At 42.1% G+C, this 20,200-nt stretch overlaps 1 protein-coding gene across 1 annotated transcript in view; it reads right to left on the bottom strand.

Moving 5' to 3' along the window:
* The window catches only part of LOC126419109 (uncharacterized protein CG3556-like), a 614,423-nt gene that overhangs the window by 183,718 nt on the left and 410,505 nt on the right, over positions 1–20,200 (bottom strand). The window contains exon 3 of the mRNA XM_050086207.1: positions 16,725–16,817. Coding sequence (XP_049942164.1) covers positions 16,725–16,806 — 82 coding nt within the window. The 5' untranslated portion in view covers positions 16,807–16,817. The remainder of the gene's footprint in view (positions 1–16,724; positions 16,818–20,200) is intronic.

The raw sequence follows: 20,200 nt of genomic DNA on the forward strand, positions 1-20,200 counted from the left end.
TAGTACCTCGAAACTACGACTGCAACCGAATCACGGAGTCATCCATGCTGCCGTTCACGTAATGCTAGACAACCCGCTGCCTTTGCAGCATCATGTAACAGAATCTAGATAGTCTCTTGTTTCTGCTCTAAATAACAATTATTTTGTATGATTTTCTGCTCTTGACCTAGCGACGACTGCCAGACAAGGTTGATCAGCTAAAGCATGATTGTAATACTCAGTATACGTGTGAGGACAATGAGTTAGATCAGTTTTGTAGATTTTTCAATTCGAACAAAGAACTGGAGAAATTCTACTGGTGGAATATTGAAGATATTAATTTGACTTTTCGTAATTCCTGAACTGCTTCCTTCTCTGCTCCCACTGTAAGTAGACTGTTTAATATTCGCCATTGTAGTGTTGGGCAGTTGGATGTGAACAGCGCGTAGCGTTGTGCAGTTGGAGGTGAGCCGCCAGCAGTGGTGGATATGGGGAGAGAGATGGCAGAATTTTAAGAGCGGACGATCTGGAAGTACAAGGACTACAGTGGGGTTGCTCTGTTGTGGCCCATTACCTCTCTGCATGTCAAGAGTCAGCACTGTCCTCCCGTTGGAAGGACAATACTACTACTTCAAGACTACGTGGAAATCCACTACTTACGCGTGCATTTTCTTTTACTGCTCAGACTTTGAGAAAAACACTGCAATTTTACTGTGGTGAATGATCAGAACTGTCTTTATGGACTATGAGAAAATGTTAGCTTTCGAGCAACATTGTATCGATAAGTGTGTGCATTTGATATGTTTGTTAGCGTTAATATGAAATTTTTTTTTCAAATCTGTATTGGCCACTGCCCAGAACAATTTGTAAATTTTTTTGTGGGGAGCTTGGGGGCTATGTAAGTAGGCTGTTTAGGTTTTTATATTGGTAACGCCACGTAGCGCTCTGTATGAAAATCACGGGCTGTGCTGTGTGCAGTTTGTGGCTGGTTGGCATTGTTGGAATAGACGCTATTGTAGTGTTGGGCAGCTGGATGTGAACGGCGCGTACCGTTGTGCAGTTGCAGGTGAGCCGCCAGCAGTGGTGGATGTGGGGAGAGAGATGGAAGAATTTTAAGAGCGGACGATCTGGACGTGTGTCCGCCAGAAAAAGTAAATTTGTAATACTGGATACCATGAACTGATATATGACTTTTGAACACTATTAAGGTAAATACATTGTTTGTTCTTTATCAAAATGAAGATTTTTGTGAGGTAAGTGATTCATGAAAGGTATATGTTATTGTTAGTCAGGGCCACTCTTTTGTAGGGATTATTGAAAGTCAGATTGCGTTGAGCTAAAAATATTGTGTCAGTTTAGTAATGATCAGAATAAGTAAAGAGAGAAATGTCTGAGTACGTTCAGTTTTGCTCAGCTGTTTGAAAATCAGATAACGTAAGGGGTTTATCAGCACAGTAATTCATTAATTTTTCTAAGGGGACGTTTCACCGTGTACGCCGTTTCTTACCTTAAGAGAAATTTTTTTGTCACCAGGACGGTGGCAGCGTCGGACTACTCGTCTTCAAGTGTTCCTGCCGAAACTTCCTACGTGAATATGCTGGGATGGGCGGCAAGGTTACAGGTAAACTGTTGGGGTGAATTTAATGCAATTTCGACGTATTCTTCAACAGAAACTAAATGTGAGGCAGCCTTTCCTTTATGCGATCCAGTAATTCACAATCCTGTGAATTACTGTGTTACTGTGTCACACAAACGAAAATATTTAAACTGAAAAAGTATTTAAAAGATAAAATTCGCATTCTCCAGCCCTTAGCATGTCAAAACGGTACAAGATGACGACGAAGTAACAACCACGCGTGTATAGAAAACCATAAAGATAAGAACTTCAAAAGCACTCTAGAAAAACTACATAGAAGGGGAATCTGGGTGGTTAATTAGCCATTAGATTTCTACACGTGTGTTGCAAGGGATGGCGTAGACCGCAGCACCTACCGGCTTAGTGGCAGTACGCATCTACCCGGCAGCTCATGGCGCCGACCCCAGGCATTCATGGCCTCGTGACGTGACGGAATTAATAGTAAGGCTGGACTCTGCAAATTTAACTCCACGGTAATGGAGCGCTGAGCATACTGTTATCTAGGATGGCGGCAGTCTGCTGCGCAATGTTCGTTATAATCAAGAATGGATGAGCAACAGCAGTCGGATGAGAAATGAGTCAGACACGACTGAGCGACAAACGACGAGGAGCGCGGTGTCTCTGGTTGTTTTATAACCTGAGAGAGGACACAATGATAAATCTCACCATCCGTGAACGCGTAGATCATGAACAACATTTCAGCTAAAAGCCTTCTGCTGTGTCCAAGACCATATTTAGTTCCTTAATGATATTGATTTACAGAAATTACTTAGTTATTCAGACATCACTGTCACATAGTCGTATCCTTCACCTACATCTACATCTACATGGATACTCTGCAAATCACATTTAAGTGCCTGGCAGAGGGTTCATCGAACCACCTTCACAATTCTCTATTATTCCAATCTAGTATAACGCGCGGGAAGAATGAACAGCTATATCTTTCCGTACGAGCTCTGATTTCCCTTATTTTATCTTGGTGATCGTTCCTCCCTTTGTAAGTCGGTGTCAACAAAATATTTTCGCACTCGGAGGAGAAAGTTGGTGATTGGAATTTCGTGAGCAGATTCCGTCGCATCGAAAAACGCCTTTCTTTTAATGATGTCCATCCCAAATAGACAAGCGGATAGACAAGCGTACTATAGGCAGTCTCCTTTGTAGGTCTGTTACATTTTCTGTGTCCTACCAATAAAACGCTGTCTTTGGTTAGCCTTCCCCACTACATTTTCTGTGTGTTCCTTCCAATTTAAATTGTTTGTAATTGTAATACCTAGGTATTTGGTTGAATTTACGGCTTTTAGATTAGACTTATTTGTCGTTTGACCGAAGTTTAACGCGTTGCTTTTAGCACTCATGTGGATGACCTCAAACTTTTCGTTTTTTAAGGTCAACTGACACTTTTCGCACCATTCCGTTATTCCTTCTAAATCTTTTTGCAGTTTGTTTTGATCTTCCGATGACTTTATTAGTCGATAAACGACAGCGCCATCTGCAAACAACCGCAGACGGCTGCTCAGATTGTCTCCCAAATCGTTTATATAGATAAGGAACAGCAAAGGGCTTATAACACTACCTTGGGGAACGCCAGAAATCACTTCTGTTTTACTCGATGACTTTCCGTCAATTACTACAAACTGTGACCTCTCTGACAGGAAATCACAGATCCAGTCACATAACTGAGACAATATTCCATAAGCACGCAATTTCACTACGAGCCGCTTGTGTGGTACAGTGTCAAAAGCCTTCCGGAAATCCAGAAATACAGAATCGATGTGAAATCCCTTGTCAATAGCACTCAGCACTTCATGTGAATAAAGAGCTAATTGAGTTTCGGGAACGACGTTTTCTAAACCCATGTTAACTGTGTGTCGGTAGACCGTTTTCATCGAGGTAGTTCATTATGTTCGAACACAATATATGTTCTAAAATCCTGCTGCATATCAACGTTAACGATTTGGCCCTTAATTTAGTGGATTACTCCTACTACGTTTCTTGAATACTGGTGTGACCTGTGCAACTTTCTTTGGCAACACATCGGTAATTTCAGAATTTCGCGAATAATTAGTGTCCTGAGAGAATTTGCATATTACGTTTCTGTACTTGCTTAATGTACATACAGGGTGACTCGTCCGCTCCTACCGCTAACGTTCTATGCAACCCTCACTGTTATAGTTAGCCTTCATAAACCACGTGCGAGGGTTTCATATTCTCTCTCTCGCGCGGCACAAACTACTAGTCCCACAGAAAACATGAACAGGAGTTTTTTTTTTAGGAAAGTTAATGTAGATAAATTCTGTACAGGGATTAAGTTTTCGCTAGAGGTCGTAGTTACCGAGTTACTCAATAAAATTATATGGAAGTGATCTTCAGACGCATTTCAGCTGCTACACTCAACCTGTACTGGTCAGGTTTTCTACTACTTGTATGTTGTTCATGGCACTCCCTCCTACCACTGTACAAAAAGTTGCAACTCTACGAATTGTTTCCCACGGTCGACTTTTTTTGTTTTTCGTTGACTAACGTTATTATGCCACCGGTTTATTCGAGTACTCAAAACTGTGAAATTCAGGTTTATATAAATTAATTTTATGAATTTTAACAACATAAAATAAACAATTACATCGTTGTATATGTGAGGACGAAACTACTATGGCTGTAATGCTGAAGTCTGGATCGAATTGGAAACATAGTTTTCGTTCATTTCTCTCACAGGCTCTTCTAAATTAATAATTTTAACGAAGTGGCTGACTCTGCTGGTGGCGTAATAATCAGTCAACAGAGACCAGAAGAGGTCGAACACCGGGAAAAGTCCGTGCAGTCGCAAATATTTGTACACTGGTGGGAGGAAGTGCCATAAACAATATACGAGAAGTGCTGACTAGTGAGAGATGTGTATGGGGTGGATGTGCGTTTGAAAGTCACTTTTGTAAGTTGTTTCTTTTTTTTTAATAACTCAAAAACCGTGACCGTCAGCGAAAACGTATTCCAGTATAAAATTTAACTACATTAAATTTCCTGCAAAAAGATCCTGCTCTCTTTTTCTGCAAGACTAACAATCTTCATGTATGAAGGCCAGATATTACATTGCCGGTTGCATAAAGCGACAGTTGTAGGAGCAGCTAAATCTTCCTGTAAAATCGCACTGTATCTGAGTGCATTCGATTTGTAATTTCATCAGGCTCTGGGATCTGTCATCAGAAGCTAAGTGAACTGATTTGTAACACATTTCTTTTTATGAACTGGACCTAACGGTCGACTTTGGCTCTCGAAAGTGAGCATGAATTGTTTTGGAGAAGACTATAATCCACATCCTTTGGCTCTCATTTCAGTACTATTACAACAATTTAGCTTCTTGTACGTACATATGAGAGTTCTATTTCTTTATTTAATATACTTGTTTATTTGAGTCTATGACATTTATGTAGTTTTGTAATCTTCACTGTCCTTAATTTCTGTCAGTAGCTTGATAATACTCCCAGTGATTATGTAGGAGTCCAAGCTTAATTGTGCCTGCACGTGTGAGAGGAAACTGATATCTGGGTCGTGATTAGGATTGGAAGCTGTAAAGCAAGTGCTCATCTTAACTCCAGCTACGAAAGAGCAGTGGACATTCACTAGGTGAACGGAAAACTAAATCAGAAACAAAGATTTGCTGAAGTCGACGCGAGCTAAAGCAACTGCCAAATCTGCGAATATAAACAGGAAATATGTGCAGGGTTGTTATACAAGCACAAAGGATGCCGCTCTGCTGAAGGCTTCATCTGATAAACTGCAGTGTCACTAATGTTTTTCTTTGTTATTAATTAAAATCTCCATGAGGGATCGGGCTGTCGGTGCATGCCACTCTCCAGCCAAAGTGTTACATGGTTTATGCTCTGTGGGTCATATAAAGACAAGTGAGGCGGTAGTTTAGTTTAGAACTGAATATAGATAAAAAATTTGACGATTTTTGAACATTAACTGATGATTTATACTAGAATTAAAACTCAATTAGCCTTTCTCCTCTCTCATTTCTTGTCCCAAGCCCATATTCTCCTGTAACCTTTTCTTCTCCCCCTACGGCTGCATTCAGCCGCGATGACTATTACTTTTTCATCTCATTTTACATACTGTATTACCCATTCAAGCCGGCCGGAGTGGCCATGCGGTTCTAGGCGCTACAGTCTGGAGCCGGCGACCGGTACGGTCGCAGGTTCGAATCCTGCCTCGGGCATGGATGTGTGTGATGTCCTTAGGTTAGTTAGGTTTAATTAGTTTTAAGTTGTAGGCGACTGATGACCTCAGAAGTTAAGTCGCATAGTGCTCAGAGTCATTTTACCCTTTCAATATCCTTATATACTTTCTCTATCTTTCAGCTTGCGACGTCGGCACGTATTACCTGTACTATCGTTGTCGGTGTTGGTTTTGCTGTCGATTCTGATCAGAACAACCCTATCACTGAACTGCTCACAGTAACTCAACGCTCTGCCCTGCCTTCCTATTCATAACGAATCCCACTTCCATTGTTCCATTTTCTGCTGCTGTTGGTATTACTCATCCGACCAGAAATCCTTGTCGTCTTTCCCTTTCACTTCACTGACCCCTACTATATCTAGATTGAGCCTTTGCATTTCCCTTTTCAGATTTTCTAGTTTCCTATCACGTTCAAGCTTCTGACATTCCACGGCCCGACTCGTAGAACGCTACCCTTTCGTTGGTTATTCAATCTTTTTCTCAAGATCACCTCCCCCTTGGCAGACGCCCCCACCCCTCCATGAGACCCAAACGGGGGACTATTCCCGAATCTTTTGCCAGTGGACAGACACCACCCGAAATTCGCAGATGTGAAATATATTATGTAAACTGAAGGTAGACGGAAGACAAAGGAAAGGGAAGGAATTATGACGTCAATTGCATCCGGACTTTGTGCTGAATCGGTGCCGACGAGCGAAAATGTGTAGCCGCTGATCCTACAGAAAGACCCGATGCAGCTGACATCAATAATTACTTCTATTTCCTTTATTTTCTCCCAGCTCCATCTTCAGTTTACGTAGTATGAAAATGTACAAATGGTTATTTGATTCATAAGACACTTCGTAATTCTGACATAGGGCTTGGCTGATGACATAACAGTGACGTCACAAGACACAAATATAAAAGAGGCTGCCTCAGTCATGTTCTGGCAGTACTGTACAGTCTCAGTGAGTAATGGCAGTAACGGGAGCAGCACGTTCAGATGACGCTGGGCATCTTCCGTTCTGGTAATAAGTATGTTGGCAACATCCGATAATGCCTTTTTTTCCACTGCGTGAAAGTAAACAAGCATTTTGCAAAAATTTTGTTTGTTTTTTGACCATCACTATAATCTCGAACATCAAATGAAACCTTGGGCAGAAGAAAGGATGGATAACTTGAGCCGTGCTACGGCTCGCGTTGGTGCTGTTTGTAGGTTTCCCCCGTCTGTTGAAGGCCAGACAGTATCGTTTAGTTGGTATGATTGTGGTTGTTTGTCTTCTTCTCGTGTTGACTGGCACCACTCTGTTTCGCAAGCGTTGCCTGTCCGCTAGTGGCAGCAGCGGCGGTTGTGGGTATGTAGCAGGTTACCCTATCTTTGGGGCGACGTCTTTGTCAGGTCGCGTGAATGGGCCAGTTCGGTTGGGGACTCAGGAGCAGCCAGGTACGCGCAGTGCCGGAATACGCCGGGACCGCTGGCGGCACGCATGGACTGCCGGATGGAAGGGTTGTGGTCACGAGGGTGCACGACCTCGTCGTAAACCGGATCCAGCAAGCCTTAAGATGAGTGCATTTCAATCTGATTAGAGAAACCTCCACCATTGTGACATCTCGCGACTCTCCAGCGGCTTGGGTTCGTGTTGCTGGAACTCGTAGTGTCGCCGAGGCGAAGAGCAGCGAGTGGAGTGCTTTCTACTCTGGTGGTAGTGGTTCCTTTCTCGTCTCAGGCGCTCTTAACACAGTATTCTGGGGACGTAGTGCAGACCACCGGTTCCAGCTTTGGCGTATTGTTCCATCGTTGTATTTCGTTTATCGGACGTCAGGTAGCTTCAGCAAGATTATCATTAGTCATTCGTTAAAAAAATGGTTCAAATGGCTCTGAGCTCTATTGGACTTAACTTCTGAGGTCATCAGTCGCCTAGAACGTAGAACTAATTAAGCATAACTAACCTAAGGACATCACACACATCCATGCCCGAGGCAGGATTGGAACCTGCGGCCGTAGCGGTCGCTCGGTTCCAAACTGTAGCGCCTAGAACCTCACGGCCACTCTGGCCGGCTAGTCATTCGTTAGACTGGCAGTAGTCTGAGTTACCTTCTTGTGAAGTGAATGCAACTCTTGGCTGCCAGTCTCATCGCTCGTGAAAGTGTTTGTTGTCAGACATCCTCATAGGTCGATTCCTGGAGCATCGTCTGTGACCCCTTGTATTACGAAGTTTACTATCATCTTATTTCACTCGTTTGGTGATCAGTTGCTTGTTTTTTTTTTTTTTTTTAATTACCCTTTGCTATTGTATTTGCTGTTTTACAGCAGGTTTCTAAATTTTTTATATTATTGACGCTTCCGGCGTGTAAGGACTTCAGCCGTGATTGTGTTCATTTGGCTTAACATTCTAATTTGGTGTTTGTATTTACGCAGTAAGCCTTTAAAATCTTATTTACAGCCTGGCGTCTGATGCCTTCTGCTGTGTTTGTGGCGATTTGCCTTTAATATTTGAATACCTGTAATTTGTAAGTTGCAGCGAGTTTTAAGCAATTCTTAATTTATTGCCATTCCTGGCGTGTAAGCCTTCTACCCAGATCACGGTGGCTTGTTTTTAAAACATTATCTGATGTGTGTGTATTTAATGGTGATTTGCTAAATTGTAGCTCACTGAAAACACTTATTTGCACAGCTGTTTATTCCTTCATTAATAACCTGAGGTATTTTATTTATTGTTGAGTCTGGAATTACTGGTTTAAAATAAATTGTGTGTAACTGTAAAAGGCAACCAATAGTAAATGACTATGGCCCCGTCCACAATCTTAACCGAATCGTGCCTTCTCTTGACTACCAGGTGTCATAAATATGCAGGGCAGGGCAGTTTTTCATTTAAGAATCTACTGGTGAGGGCAAGACTAAGACGCCTAAATACTAAATAGAGAGATATCTTAACACGCCGGTGAGAATCCACCTAACAGCTGCCCCGAGTCGCTTGTTGACATTCCGTGCGTTGTGCCCGGCTGCCTGTAACTCGTTTTGAACATCGCCGAGCGAGGCGCCAGGCATCATTAGTTTGCGCGAAGGAGGGCTCTCCAGTCCGGACGCCTGCCTTATTTTTTCTGCAGAACTTTTACTTTTCGAAGGCGTAGAAAAACTTCCAGCGGCAAAGTTGGCTTCGGACGCGTGCGACCGAGAGCAGCCGTGTTTTTCTTTCGGCAGAGTTTTCGCGAGTTTGGGCCTCATTAACGAGCAGATCATTTCGAAGCTGTTCCGATCATTTGATGGAAGACTAAAATAAATTGTAGAACTGCTGCAATATTTTTCTTTCTGCGACAAACTTTGATGAGGGGCCGTTTCGACTTCTCGGAAATCGCTCGTGCCCATGAGTGATAAAGTGGTTTCGAGCAGCTGTTCCCTTCAGCCCTCCAAATGATCCAATTACTTTCCTGGCACACCAGTGCTTCTCTAATTCTTGTATCGCTTTTCACTTCACCCACAAACGATGTGTGTGTAGCGACAGTAAGATTTTTCTGTCCGTACACATTCTAAATGACAACCCCCTCGACAACGGGATGAACATGCCTGACAGCATTCAGTAATCGCCATCTGACATATAAAATATGACTGACAATTATGTCACTGTGCTAAGTAAACTGCACTTCGTTGACATACACGCAGAGACCATCTATTCAACGGGTATACTAAAGCTTTGTGTCTTTAGGAGTGTCACTGTTTAGAGTGTACTACTATGGATAGTATGACGTAGTAAATCGTATCCTTTGCGCATCACTGTTTCTGTGGAGCTTTCGGAGCTGAGAGCGTATGTTTTTCGCCACCGTCCAACAATGCACGCACGCCAGCGGTCACGCGCTAGTTCGCGAGGTGGAAGTCATTTCTCGGGTTTTGACGTGATGGATTATGAGTCTGGAAGCTTTACGTCAAGGGTAAAGTGACAAATAATTCTGTTTATTTGCTGAAGCTGCGGTTAATTACCGTATTCAGTGGACGAACAATATCGTCGTTCTAAGTCAGTAGCTTCCGTTGGCGTGACATATTTTCATGTAATAGAAAAAGAAGGCTGTGGACTGTTATGATGTGACATATTAATTCGGGAAAGCAGTACAATAATGGAAGACTTCAGTGTGAAAATACGAGCATAGTTAGATGTAGGAAGTGCGTTACTCTCACAAAATCAATAAATAAATAAAATGTTATGTGATTTTATCTCTTCAAAACAAAATTTTTCTACTTAAAATTTTGAGGAATTTTAATATTCGTAAAGTACTCAGCAAAGTTTTCCTATTAAGCAACACCGTCGAACTTAATTTGTAACAAGCATGTACTCATTGTTATCCATCTGCCAGCCATGTCGGACTGCCGCAAATTCATAAACTGTAAACAAAGATAACTGGCAGGGTACAACTGGCTTTCAATCACCAACATAAACTTCGAGACGAGCTTAAATATTTATTAAATAACGAACTACAACGGCAAATGTGGGAATATATGCCTTAGGCAATGAAATATGATGTTTTATGAAATAAATAAAATAATTCTCAGACAGTTAGCAAGATTACGTCTTTTTGCATATTGCACATTAATTTTTACGACCCAGACGCATTTGGACATTCTGTCAAGGCGTCCTCAGTGGATGTCTTCGAAAATTATATGATCTTTTTGTTTTGGGTTTCTCGCTTTCAAACAGTCCATACAGTCCATGTAAATATTTCGTTGTAAAATGAAAAGGTACTGATAATAAAACGTGTAGTTCATTACTAGAAGTTCAAGCGGTTTTCCCCATGTGGAAAATATGCAGTTTTCCTTGTGTCGAAAGTCTGTTGAAAATCGCCCCTATTTCTTGCAGAATGACTGTAATTTCGTAACGTAAAGTTAATTAACCTGCCATTTTCAGTGAATAGTGATTTGTTTGTGTATGGGAGGCCAACTTTCCCGATGTTTTTAATATTACTTCATTTCTGTCTGTCTGTGTGCTTTTATGTAACTGAGTGTGTCAGCGTTTATAAATGAACATCCATCGGCTGCATGCAAATACGCGCTACTTCCCTAATCGCTACAATTTGTACACTGAAGCACCAAAGGAACTAGTATAGGCATGCATATTCAAATACAGATATATCTAAATAGGGAGAATACGGCGCTGCGGTCGGCAACGCCTATGTAAGACAGATTGTGTCTGGCGCAATTGTTAGATCGGTTATTGTTGCTACAGTGGCAGGTTATCAAGAGTTAAGTGAGTTTGAACGTGGTGCTACAGTCGATGGGACACATCATCTCCGAGGTAGCGATGAAGTTGTGACCATTTCACGAGTGTACCGTGAATATCAGGAACCCGGTAAAACATCAAATCTCCGACATCGCTGCGGCCCGAAGAAGATCCTCCAAGAACAGGACCAACGACGACTGAAGAGAATCGTTCAGCGTGTCAGAAGTCCAATCCTTCCGCAAATTGCTGCAGATTACCACGCTGGGACACCAACACGTGTCAGCGTGCGAACCATTCAACGAAACATCGTCGATATGGGCTTTCGGAGCCGAACGCCCAGACGTGTACCCTTGATGACTGATGACTGCACGACACAAAGCTTTAAACCTCTCCTGGGCCCGTCAACACCGACACTGGATTTTCGATGACTGGAAACGTGTTTCCTGATCGAACGAGTCTCGTTTCAAATTGTATCGAGTGGAGGGACGTGTACGGGTATGGAATAACCTCATGAATCCATGGACTATGCATGTCAGCAGGGGCTGTTCAAGCTGGTGGAGGCTCTGTAACGGTTTGGGGCGTGTGCAGTTGGAATATGGGACCCCTGATACGTCCAGATACGACTCTGCCAGATGACACGTACGTTAGCATCCTGTCTGATCACTTGCATCCATTCATGTCCACTGCGCATTCCGATGGATTTGGGCAATTCCAGCAGGACAATGCAACACCCAACACGTCCAGAATTCCTAAACAGTGGCTCCAGGAACACCACTCTGAGTTTAAACACTTCGCTGACACCAAGCTCCCAAGAAATTAACATTATTCAGCGTAACTGGGATACACTGCAACGTGCTGTTCAGAAGAGATCTCCACCCCCTCGTACTCTTACGGATTTATGGACAGTCCGGCAAGATTCATGGTGTCCATTCCCTCCAGCACTACTTCAGACATTGGTCGAGTACATGCCACGTCATGTTGCGGCTCTTCTGAGTGCTCGCGGGGGCCCTATACGATATTAGGCAGGTGTACCAGTTTCTTTGGCTCTTCAGTGTACATAGCTGCTACAAATAACAGTCAGAGCAAGAAACCTTTATTTTTTGACGTTTTCATCTTTTGAAACATTGTATTTTTTTCAGACTTTTTGTGTGAGTCGATTTCACCACTCGAGTTCGAATCCACAACTGCCATCCGAAAACGTCCAAGATGTCACCGGTGGAAACAGAAAGATTTCCAACCACTAATATCTTGAAATGTGGAACATACTGCAGGTCATTAACTTTTAGTGGGTGGGGTCCACAGTCATTTCAAATTTTTAACAGAGGTTATGGCCATCTTTGAGCATAAAGAACATTTTTTCGTAAGAACCAATATTCCAATTTCGTCCGTGTGGCCATTATAAGGTGGAACATAAATTTTGCAGTATTTCACTTGAAATTGCGGATATGGATATTACGAATAAATGATTCTTTCAAGCAATGGCAACCAAGTCAGTGATTGCGAAATGTATTCTCCAAAAATTCGAACTTCAAAAACAAAGTACCTTCAATAGTCCAATGCAAGATCGTCTTCTTCTTCTTTTGTAATCCTCTTATGTCATTTTTCTCGTCTGCTGTAGACCCGAAGACTTCAGACGTTTTTACTCGGCATCATGTCACCCTTTACAAACTAACTAATAAAAACGAATCCTGTTTGCATTTTAGGAAACAGTCACCGTAATTATCGCAGCAGACGAAATGGATGGATTTTTTTTGTGTGCAGTGTCATCGTCTTTCATCCACAGTTCAATTGCTCTTTTATTTCTGGTGGGAAGCGTCACGTCGCATGCAAAGTAAAAACCAGTGCACAAAATCATTTGACTCCTTTTTTCTGTTGTGCCTGTGGAAAAGTTAAAAGTTCTCGGTCTGGCAGTGAATTTGTACTAATGCCGATGATATTTTGACTTTGCTATTGTGGTGATGTGTCGAGTATGTTTCCATATGTGTCATTCAACTCTGTGAGGTGGATTACTGCAGTGTCGTGATAAAATTTTTAAAGTGAGTGAAAATTTATACGGACTGTGTCGTTTTATATCCAACACTTAAGAAATAAGTGGCTGAATTCATCGTGATCCCAATTTTCTTCAATAGGGCCCACGTGGATGACTCCCGAAACTGCACTCACAGATGAAAACATGGAAGCTGCGATTGTGCCCAGGTGATCACGTTATCATCACGTTTCTTAAATTTTTGGTTTAAAGGCACAAGGAAGCAAATTTCGGGAAAGAAAAGATGTAAGAAGATCATACACCATTGGTAAAGATTCACACTCCTCCTGGTTAAAGGTAAGTAACGGGAGAACCGTTTTGGAAAATGGCCACATATTTGTCACAGATCTTGTGTTAAGGATAAAAAGAAAGTGCGAAGCTGAGATTGATTAATAATAGTAGGAGGGTGAAAGACAACCTTTTAATCATGAAAATTAGAATAGAGAGATAAAGAATTCTATTGTCATAGAAAAATGATCACCCAAGACACTCGAGGCAATAGAGCTGGTGTAGTTAAGGATGAAGATTCAGAAAGCGTGCGCCTGGAGCACAGCATTGCATCTTAGTGATACGTGGAATGTAATGAGATTGGAAAGGAAGAAAACGGTACCATTTGAAACCTAGTGTAAGAGAAAGACGTTGAAAATTAAATAAATAATTGTAATATGAAAAGCATTAGAAATGTCGGTTGGCTGGTTGATTTAGGTGTGGGGGAAAGGGCGAGGTCATCGGTCCCAGCATATTAGGTTAGGATGAGGAATGAAGTCGGCCGTGCCATTTCACGGGAACCATCCCGGAATTTGTGTGGAGCGACTCAGGACAATGACGGAAAATCTAAATCAGGAGGGCCGAACGCGGGTTTGAACCGTCGGCCTTCCGACTACTAAGCCAAAGTGCTAATCACTGCGCCACATTGGTCCGTACTAGAAATGTCGTAATAGGAGAACATTCTATGGGAGAAACAGTCTCGTAACGATAAACTTCTAAAAAAAGTGTAACTGAAGAATCTAAAGAAGTCAGAATACATCGTAAGCTCACCAATGAAGACGATGGTGGTGGTGCTGTTGGACACAGAATGTCCGGACATACCGAGTTTAGAGTGCGCGCAACAGATGCGACACGGAAACACTGCATTATCAGCGATGGAATAAGCACCGTTGACGTCACAGACAGAACCATATCTATACTACAATGACTAGGGCAGCTACCACACGGCAGCCAGTTGCCACTTGCGGATGGCCGAGGAGCCTCGGTTGAGATCTCGTGGCTGTGTAACCTATTTGACGAGTTTGGAAGTGCAAACACAATTAGTTCTGTGAAAAACTGTTGTCACAAGAAGCGGCAAGACAGTGAGACCTATGCTATAATATTCTTTGAACAGTTCACTGTGAGGCGGTGAACAAGGAAAAAGCGGTAGCTACAAAAATATTAGAATATGAAAAACCGATTATAATAACGTTGACTGCGAAAGCAACAAACGTTGGTACCAAAATTTAGGGACAGTATATTTTTTTACGCAACTTGTTATTTAACTTATATCAAGGCAAACCCTTGATATATACCTATGTAGTCTGCAGTTATTAGCACAATTTACTGAGCTGAATACAAAGTCGAGTACACATAATACTAACGTGGCACAAAGAGAATAAAGCTGGCCGGGAATAAAATCCATAGAGGTCCAGATTCATCGTCAAGAGCTGTAACCTAGCGGCCGGTGTGTTGAATGTCCTATGAGTACGATCCCAGGAGAGTAATCGATTCAGGCACACCAAAATAATAAAAGCGCAAGGCTCATGTTACCACACGGAAGCCGAGAACTACAGCAACGTTCCTAGTAGCATGGCAGTGGACTTTGAATACGAGAAAATATGGCGCGACAATCTGTGTTATTCGAAATTCGCTATTTAGAAGACAATATTTCTCATTTATAATTTGTGAGTAGGTCTCGTAATGTTGTAGTAAAGTGCGTGATCGAAAAGTGAATGATATTAAGTAAAATTTGGTAAATGATGTCGTGCTCGCTTTTTGACTGTAAAATTATTTATTTGTAAAACGCGATATTGCTGTTTCGACAGTGTAGCCATTATCAATATCTGCACCTTATCACAACTGAAGAGCTGAAAATCAGTTAGCATGAGACGAGACACAAGCCGGTTCCATAACAATATATACCTGATTACAACTTCTTGTACATATTACAGTCTTTGAGTTGCATTCTGAATAAGTTGCTCACATTCTGCTTGATTTTTGCTCGAGACCTTAATATTGGGTGGCGTAAATAATTTCCTATTTCTTTTTGTTTCAAATAAAACAGTTGGTTTAATCACACAATGTTCTACGCACATTTTTTCCTGACTACGAATCTTTGTGTGAACTCCTTAATTTAAATGTGCAGTAAGTATTAAAAAATGGTTCAAATGGCTCTGAGCACTATGGGACATAACTTCTGAGGGCAACAGTCCCCTACAACTTAGAACTCTTAAACCTAAATAACCTAAGGACATCACACACATCCATGCCCGAGGCAGAATTCGAACCTGCGTCCGTAGCGGTCGCGCGGTTCCAGACTGTAGCGCCTAGAACCGCTCGGCCACTCCGGCCGGCCAGCGAGTATACTGTTCGTAATCTATCTTAGTTCGCCGAAAGAAATCAGTCATACAGTGCGTTTAAAGAGCGCGATATGAGATGGAAAATATACAGTATGAACAAGAGCCAAGAGGGAATAATAAGTGTGGACGACCAAGAACGAAGTACTCGGATTAAAAATAGTGTAAGACAAGGATGTAGTCTTTCACCCCTACTGTTCAATCCGTTTACCGAAGAAGCAATGATGAAAACAAAGCAGAGGTTCAGGGGTGGGATTAAAATTCAAGGTGAAAAGATATCAATGATAGGTTCGCTGGTGACATTGCTATCCTGAGCGAAAGAGAAGAAGAACTACAGGATCTTCTGAAGGGAATGAACAGTCTAAAGAGCACAAAATATTGATTGAGAGTAAATAAAAAAAAATAACGAAAGTAATGAGAAGTATCAGGAGTCAGAACACCGAGAAAATTAACATTAGGACTGATGGTCACGGAGTATATGAAGTTAAGGGATTCTACTACCTAGGGAGCACTATAACCAATGGCGGGCGAAGCAAGGACGTCAAAAGCAGACTAGCACTGGCAGAAAGGGCATTTCTGGCCAAGAGAAGTCTATTAGTATCAAACATAGGCCTTAATCTAGGAAGAAATTTCTGTGAAGTATGGTAGTGAGGCATGTACTATCGAAAAACCGGAACAGAAAGAACCGAAGCATTTGAGATGTGGTGCTACAGACGAATGTTTAAAATTCGGTGGACTGGTAAGGTAAGGAATGAGGAGGTTCTGCGCAGAATCGGAAAGGAATATGTGGAACACACCGACAAGAAGAAGAGACAGGATGATAGGACATCCGTTAAGACATCAGGGAACAAGAGAGGGCTGTGGAGGGCAAAAACTGTAGAGGAAGACAAAGATTGGAATACAGAGGTAGGTTGCAAATGCATGAAGAGGTTGGCACGGGAGAGGAATCCGTGGCGGGCTGTATCCAACCAGTCAGAAGACCGATGACTCAAAAAATTCTGAATGCAGTCGACGATGGAGCAGGGACCGAACTGTATTGCGGCGTTGCAGCGACTCACCCGGGTTCTGAGCGGCGACCTCTGGGGCTGCGACGAACAGCGCCGCCACCGCTAGCAGGCACCACCTGACAGCCGACGTCATCACAGCCGCAGCTGAAACACAAACGGAAGAAACCAACATTGTCAGGTTCCGCATCTTGCCCTCTGTGACACACATGTAACACAGCTGGCTGCTTTGAGCGCGGCGGATGGACGAAATGGTGGTAATGGTACTAGTGTTACTGTGATTTACGTCTTACTACAGACGCTTATGGATTCGCCAGGCACTGAATACTCCTTCCTACCAACTTCTGTATGAAACGTATCACGATATAAAAAGCGTTAGGAAGGAAAACTAGTTTAGCTGCGCACAACTTCGGATGTGGCAATAATGGGAAAGATATCGGGGCCATGTCCTGTCAAAGGAATCGAGCCGGCGTTCGTAATAATTTGTTCAGAAAAATCCACAGGAAACCTGAATCAGAAATGCCGTACTGGGATTTGAAAACTGATCTGAGTTCAGACAGCAAACCGCTGCACATTTTATTTTAATCGACACAACGAGTTTTACTGATAAGTCAAAACATTATGATCATTCGTTTAAGAGTGTGTTGGTCCACTTTTCAAAGATAGAACAGCAGCGATTCTCCTTCGCATGGGTTCGAAAAGTTTCCGGAGGTACTATAACCCTACCACTACTATTGTAATTTAGTATGCTTTTACCTAAATAACAGAAATCCCTCTCTCTACGTTGCCACGTACTCTATACCCCAACAGAACAAATAGTCTTGTAACGGGAAAAGCCACGTATAGCCCTCTCACTAAAATTTAGTTTAATTTCCAAATAAAGTACGCTATATATGGCTAGTCCTGTTAATAGGAAAAGCTAATCAATACTCGTTTTACAGGATTTGACCGTGTGCTGTATCTATTGGATAAGTAAATCAGACTGTTCACTTCTTTTCCTAATATCTTACGCAGCGGTTAGACAGAAACGTAGTATGAATAACATTATACTGAAGCTGGGACAACTCAGTTCCAAGTTAATTTAGTGGTTTAAAATACGTACGAATGGCCGCCAGCCTATCAGGCAATGAAACTGTGAAATATTGGAAAAGAAGTATGAATTTTGCCTACTTTCTTGCTACTGTTTAATTCGGTTCTTCAAGTAAATGTTACTCCACTTACACAATGTTGGACTACACCCTTGTACATTACGTATTTAAAAGAGGAAACGCCCAGTAGGTAGCTTCAAGGAAGCTAAAAGAAAATTTGAGCAGGGGGGGGGGGGGGGGGGACCTTTAGGAAAGCACTTTCCATAATCACCAAACTTAAATACTTAAATACTTAGATACTAAAGCACACACTTTCTATAGTGAGCATTTCACTTCAAGAAAAACTCTTTCTTACTTTAATTTACTTTCAAAAGCTATTACTATTTGAACTAATTCTGTATAGTCATTTGACAAATAATAGTAACTTGGCTTCACTCTAATTGAATTTTACATAAGCAAACTTTTACTATAACAACTTGAAATAATTAAGGAAACTTTTTTTATTGTTTGGACAAAAACAGTTTTAATGATGCCTCTTTACATTAAGTTGAGACTTCATAGGTCTGTAAAACAGGATACTCAGATTAATCAAACACCAGGAAGGAACCCTATATAGGTCTATGATTAGGATGAAATAACAGGGTGAACCAGTTTCTCTAAAGTTCCAGAATGATAATTAAAACACGCTGTACAAAAGTAAAAATACAAAAAAATTTATGTGGTGGCTGTAGGCTTGGGTGCGGCGAACAATTATGAAGGCTACACTACCCACAGCACGGCCTGCAAGTCTCTTGCTGTATGGGCTCAATTTCTCTTCTTGGCGTCGTTTAATTTTACATACAGTAGCCCAACAACTCGTAGCTATGCCGTAAGCTGTTTGCAGTCTTCATCCGACGCATTTTTGTGCAAATTTGCAGGCAAAGCTTCTCCTGACCCACGAAGGTGTTGCCTCCATCACTGCTGTCTACAAACTGTGACTTACTTCCCGCACTTGCTCTAGGTAGCGCACCAATTCGCCCTTGCCACCTTTTCCACTCCCCAGAGCCACTTTCGTTTCAAACCAAAGTGCACTGGCTTTTACATAACACCTATTTCTAACACTGTTCCTAAGCGTGACCATTTCTTAAATTGTCAAATTTCCATCAACATCAACAATTTATACACACAAATATTTTTAAATACAAAATATCATCAAAAATTATTTAAGGTAATGAACAATTTACATAGTATTTTACACACATTACTCACAAACAATGGCAAGAATATCAATCTCTATTATAGTACACTCTCTTTATCATATACAGAAATTATAGTACCAATATGCGAAAATTTTAAAGCAAGAAAATTATAAAAATTTAAATGAACCATTAACAAGTGATGCTACACCACGCGACACCGTATGTCAGGGCTCAAGACAAAGCAGTTCCCGTAAATTAAGGGCCTGACGCCCGTTATGTCTTCCAACGGGTACAGATCCGGGCATTAGCTGGCCAAGACATCAATGTGAGTTCACTGACATGCTCCTCACACCACTGCATCACTGTTCTGTCCTTGTGACATGTTATCCTGCGAGAAGACGTCATCGCCGTAGGGGAAGGAATGAAGCATGAAACGATGCAGTTGGTTCTCAGAAATCACGTAGTGCACACCTTCGATTACTGCCATATGTCTCATCTAAGCCCAAGTCAATGTACCCCACGCCGTAATTCTGCTCTCACTGGCATGCATCTCTGGCATGTTTCAAGCAGCCATTTGCCTGGATGACGGCGTCTAAGGACAAAACCAGCGACCTGGTGTAACAAGAGATGCGATTCGTTTGACTAGGCAACGAGTGTGTATTGATCCACGGTAAAAGCTCAGTGATGCTGAGTCCACTGCAATCGTAATGGACGATGTCGTTTGGTCAACACAGGTGCTAAGGAACCCCATGTTCAACAATTGCCTTTGAACTGTGTGTTCCGAAAGACATGTGCTTGCTCCAGCATGTTATGCGTCGTAATCAGAATAACACAGGCACTGCAATATCGTATTTATCTGCCGGTATCGAGCAAGCGACTTTCAAGTACAGCCTCTGACCTGTACGCGAATATACATAATGGATGTACGCGTACAGATCGTAGACGCGTGGTTGACGACATACGGAAGTTTGGGTCTGGTCGGGAGTCGTGCACGGATAGCCAAATCACAAGGCGACCTCTCGCGATAAGCACTAAATCCGGGTTCGATTCCCGGTTCGGCATAAATTTTCATTGTCGTCATTCCATTCTGCAGCTGATGGTTCTCGTATTCGCAATTGCGAATGCATTAAAAGCATTGTATTCTGTGCTCAGTTTTGTCGCAGGCCGCAGCCTACTTTATGCAGCGAGCAGCCCTCCGAACTCAACGCTTTGTGATCACACGTGGACGGCCATTACCATGTCGTCTACTCGTTGTATCATCGTC

This window comes from Schistocerca serialis, chromosome 9 (assembly GCF_023864345.2).
Source record: "Schistocerca serialis cubense isolate TAMUIC-IGC-003099 chromosome 9, iqSchSeri2.2, whole genome shotgun sequence".
In the NCBI taxonomy this organism is placed as follows: Eukaryota; Metazoa; Arthropoda; class Insecta; order Orthoptera; family Acrididae; genus Schistocerca; species Schistocerca serialis.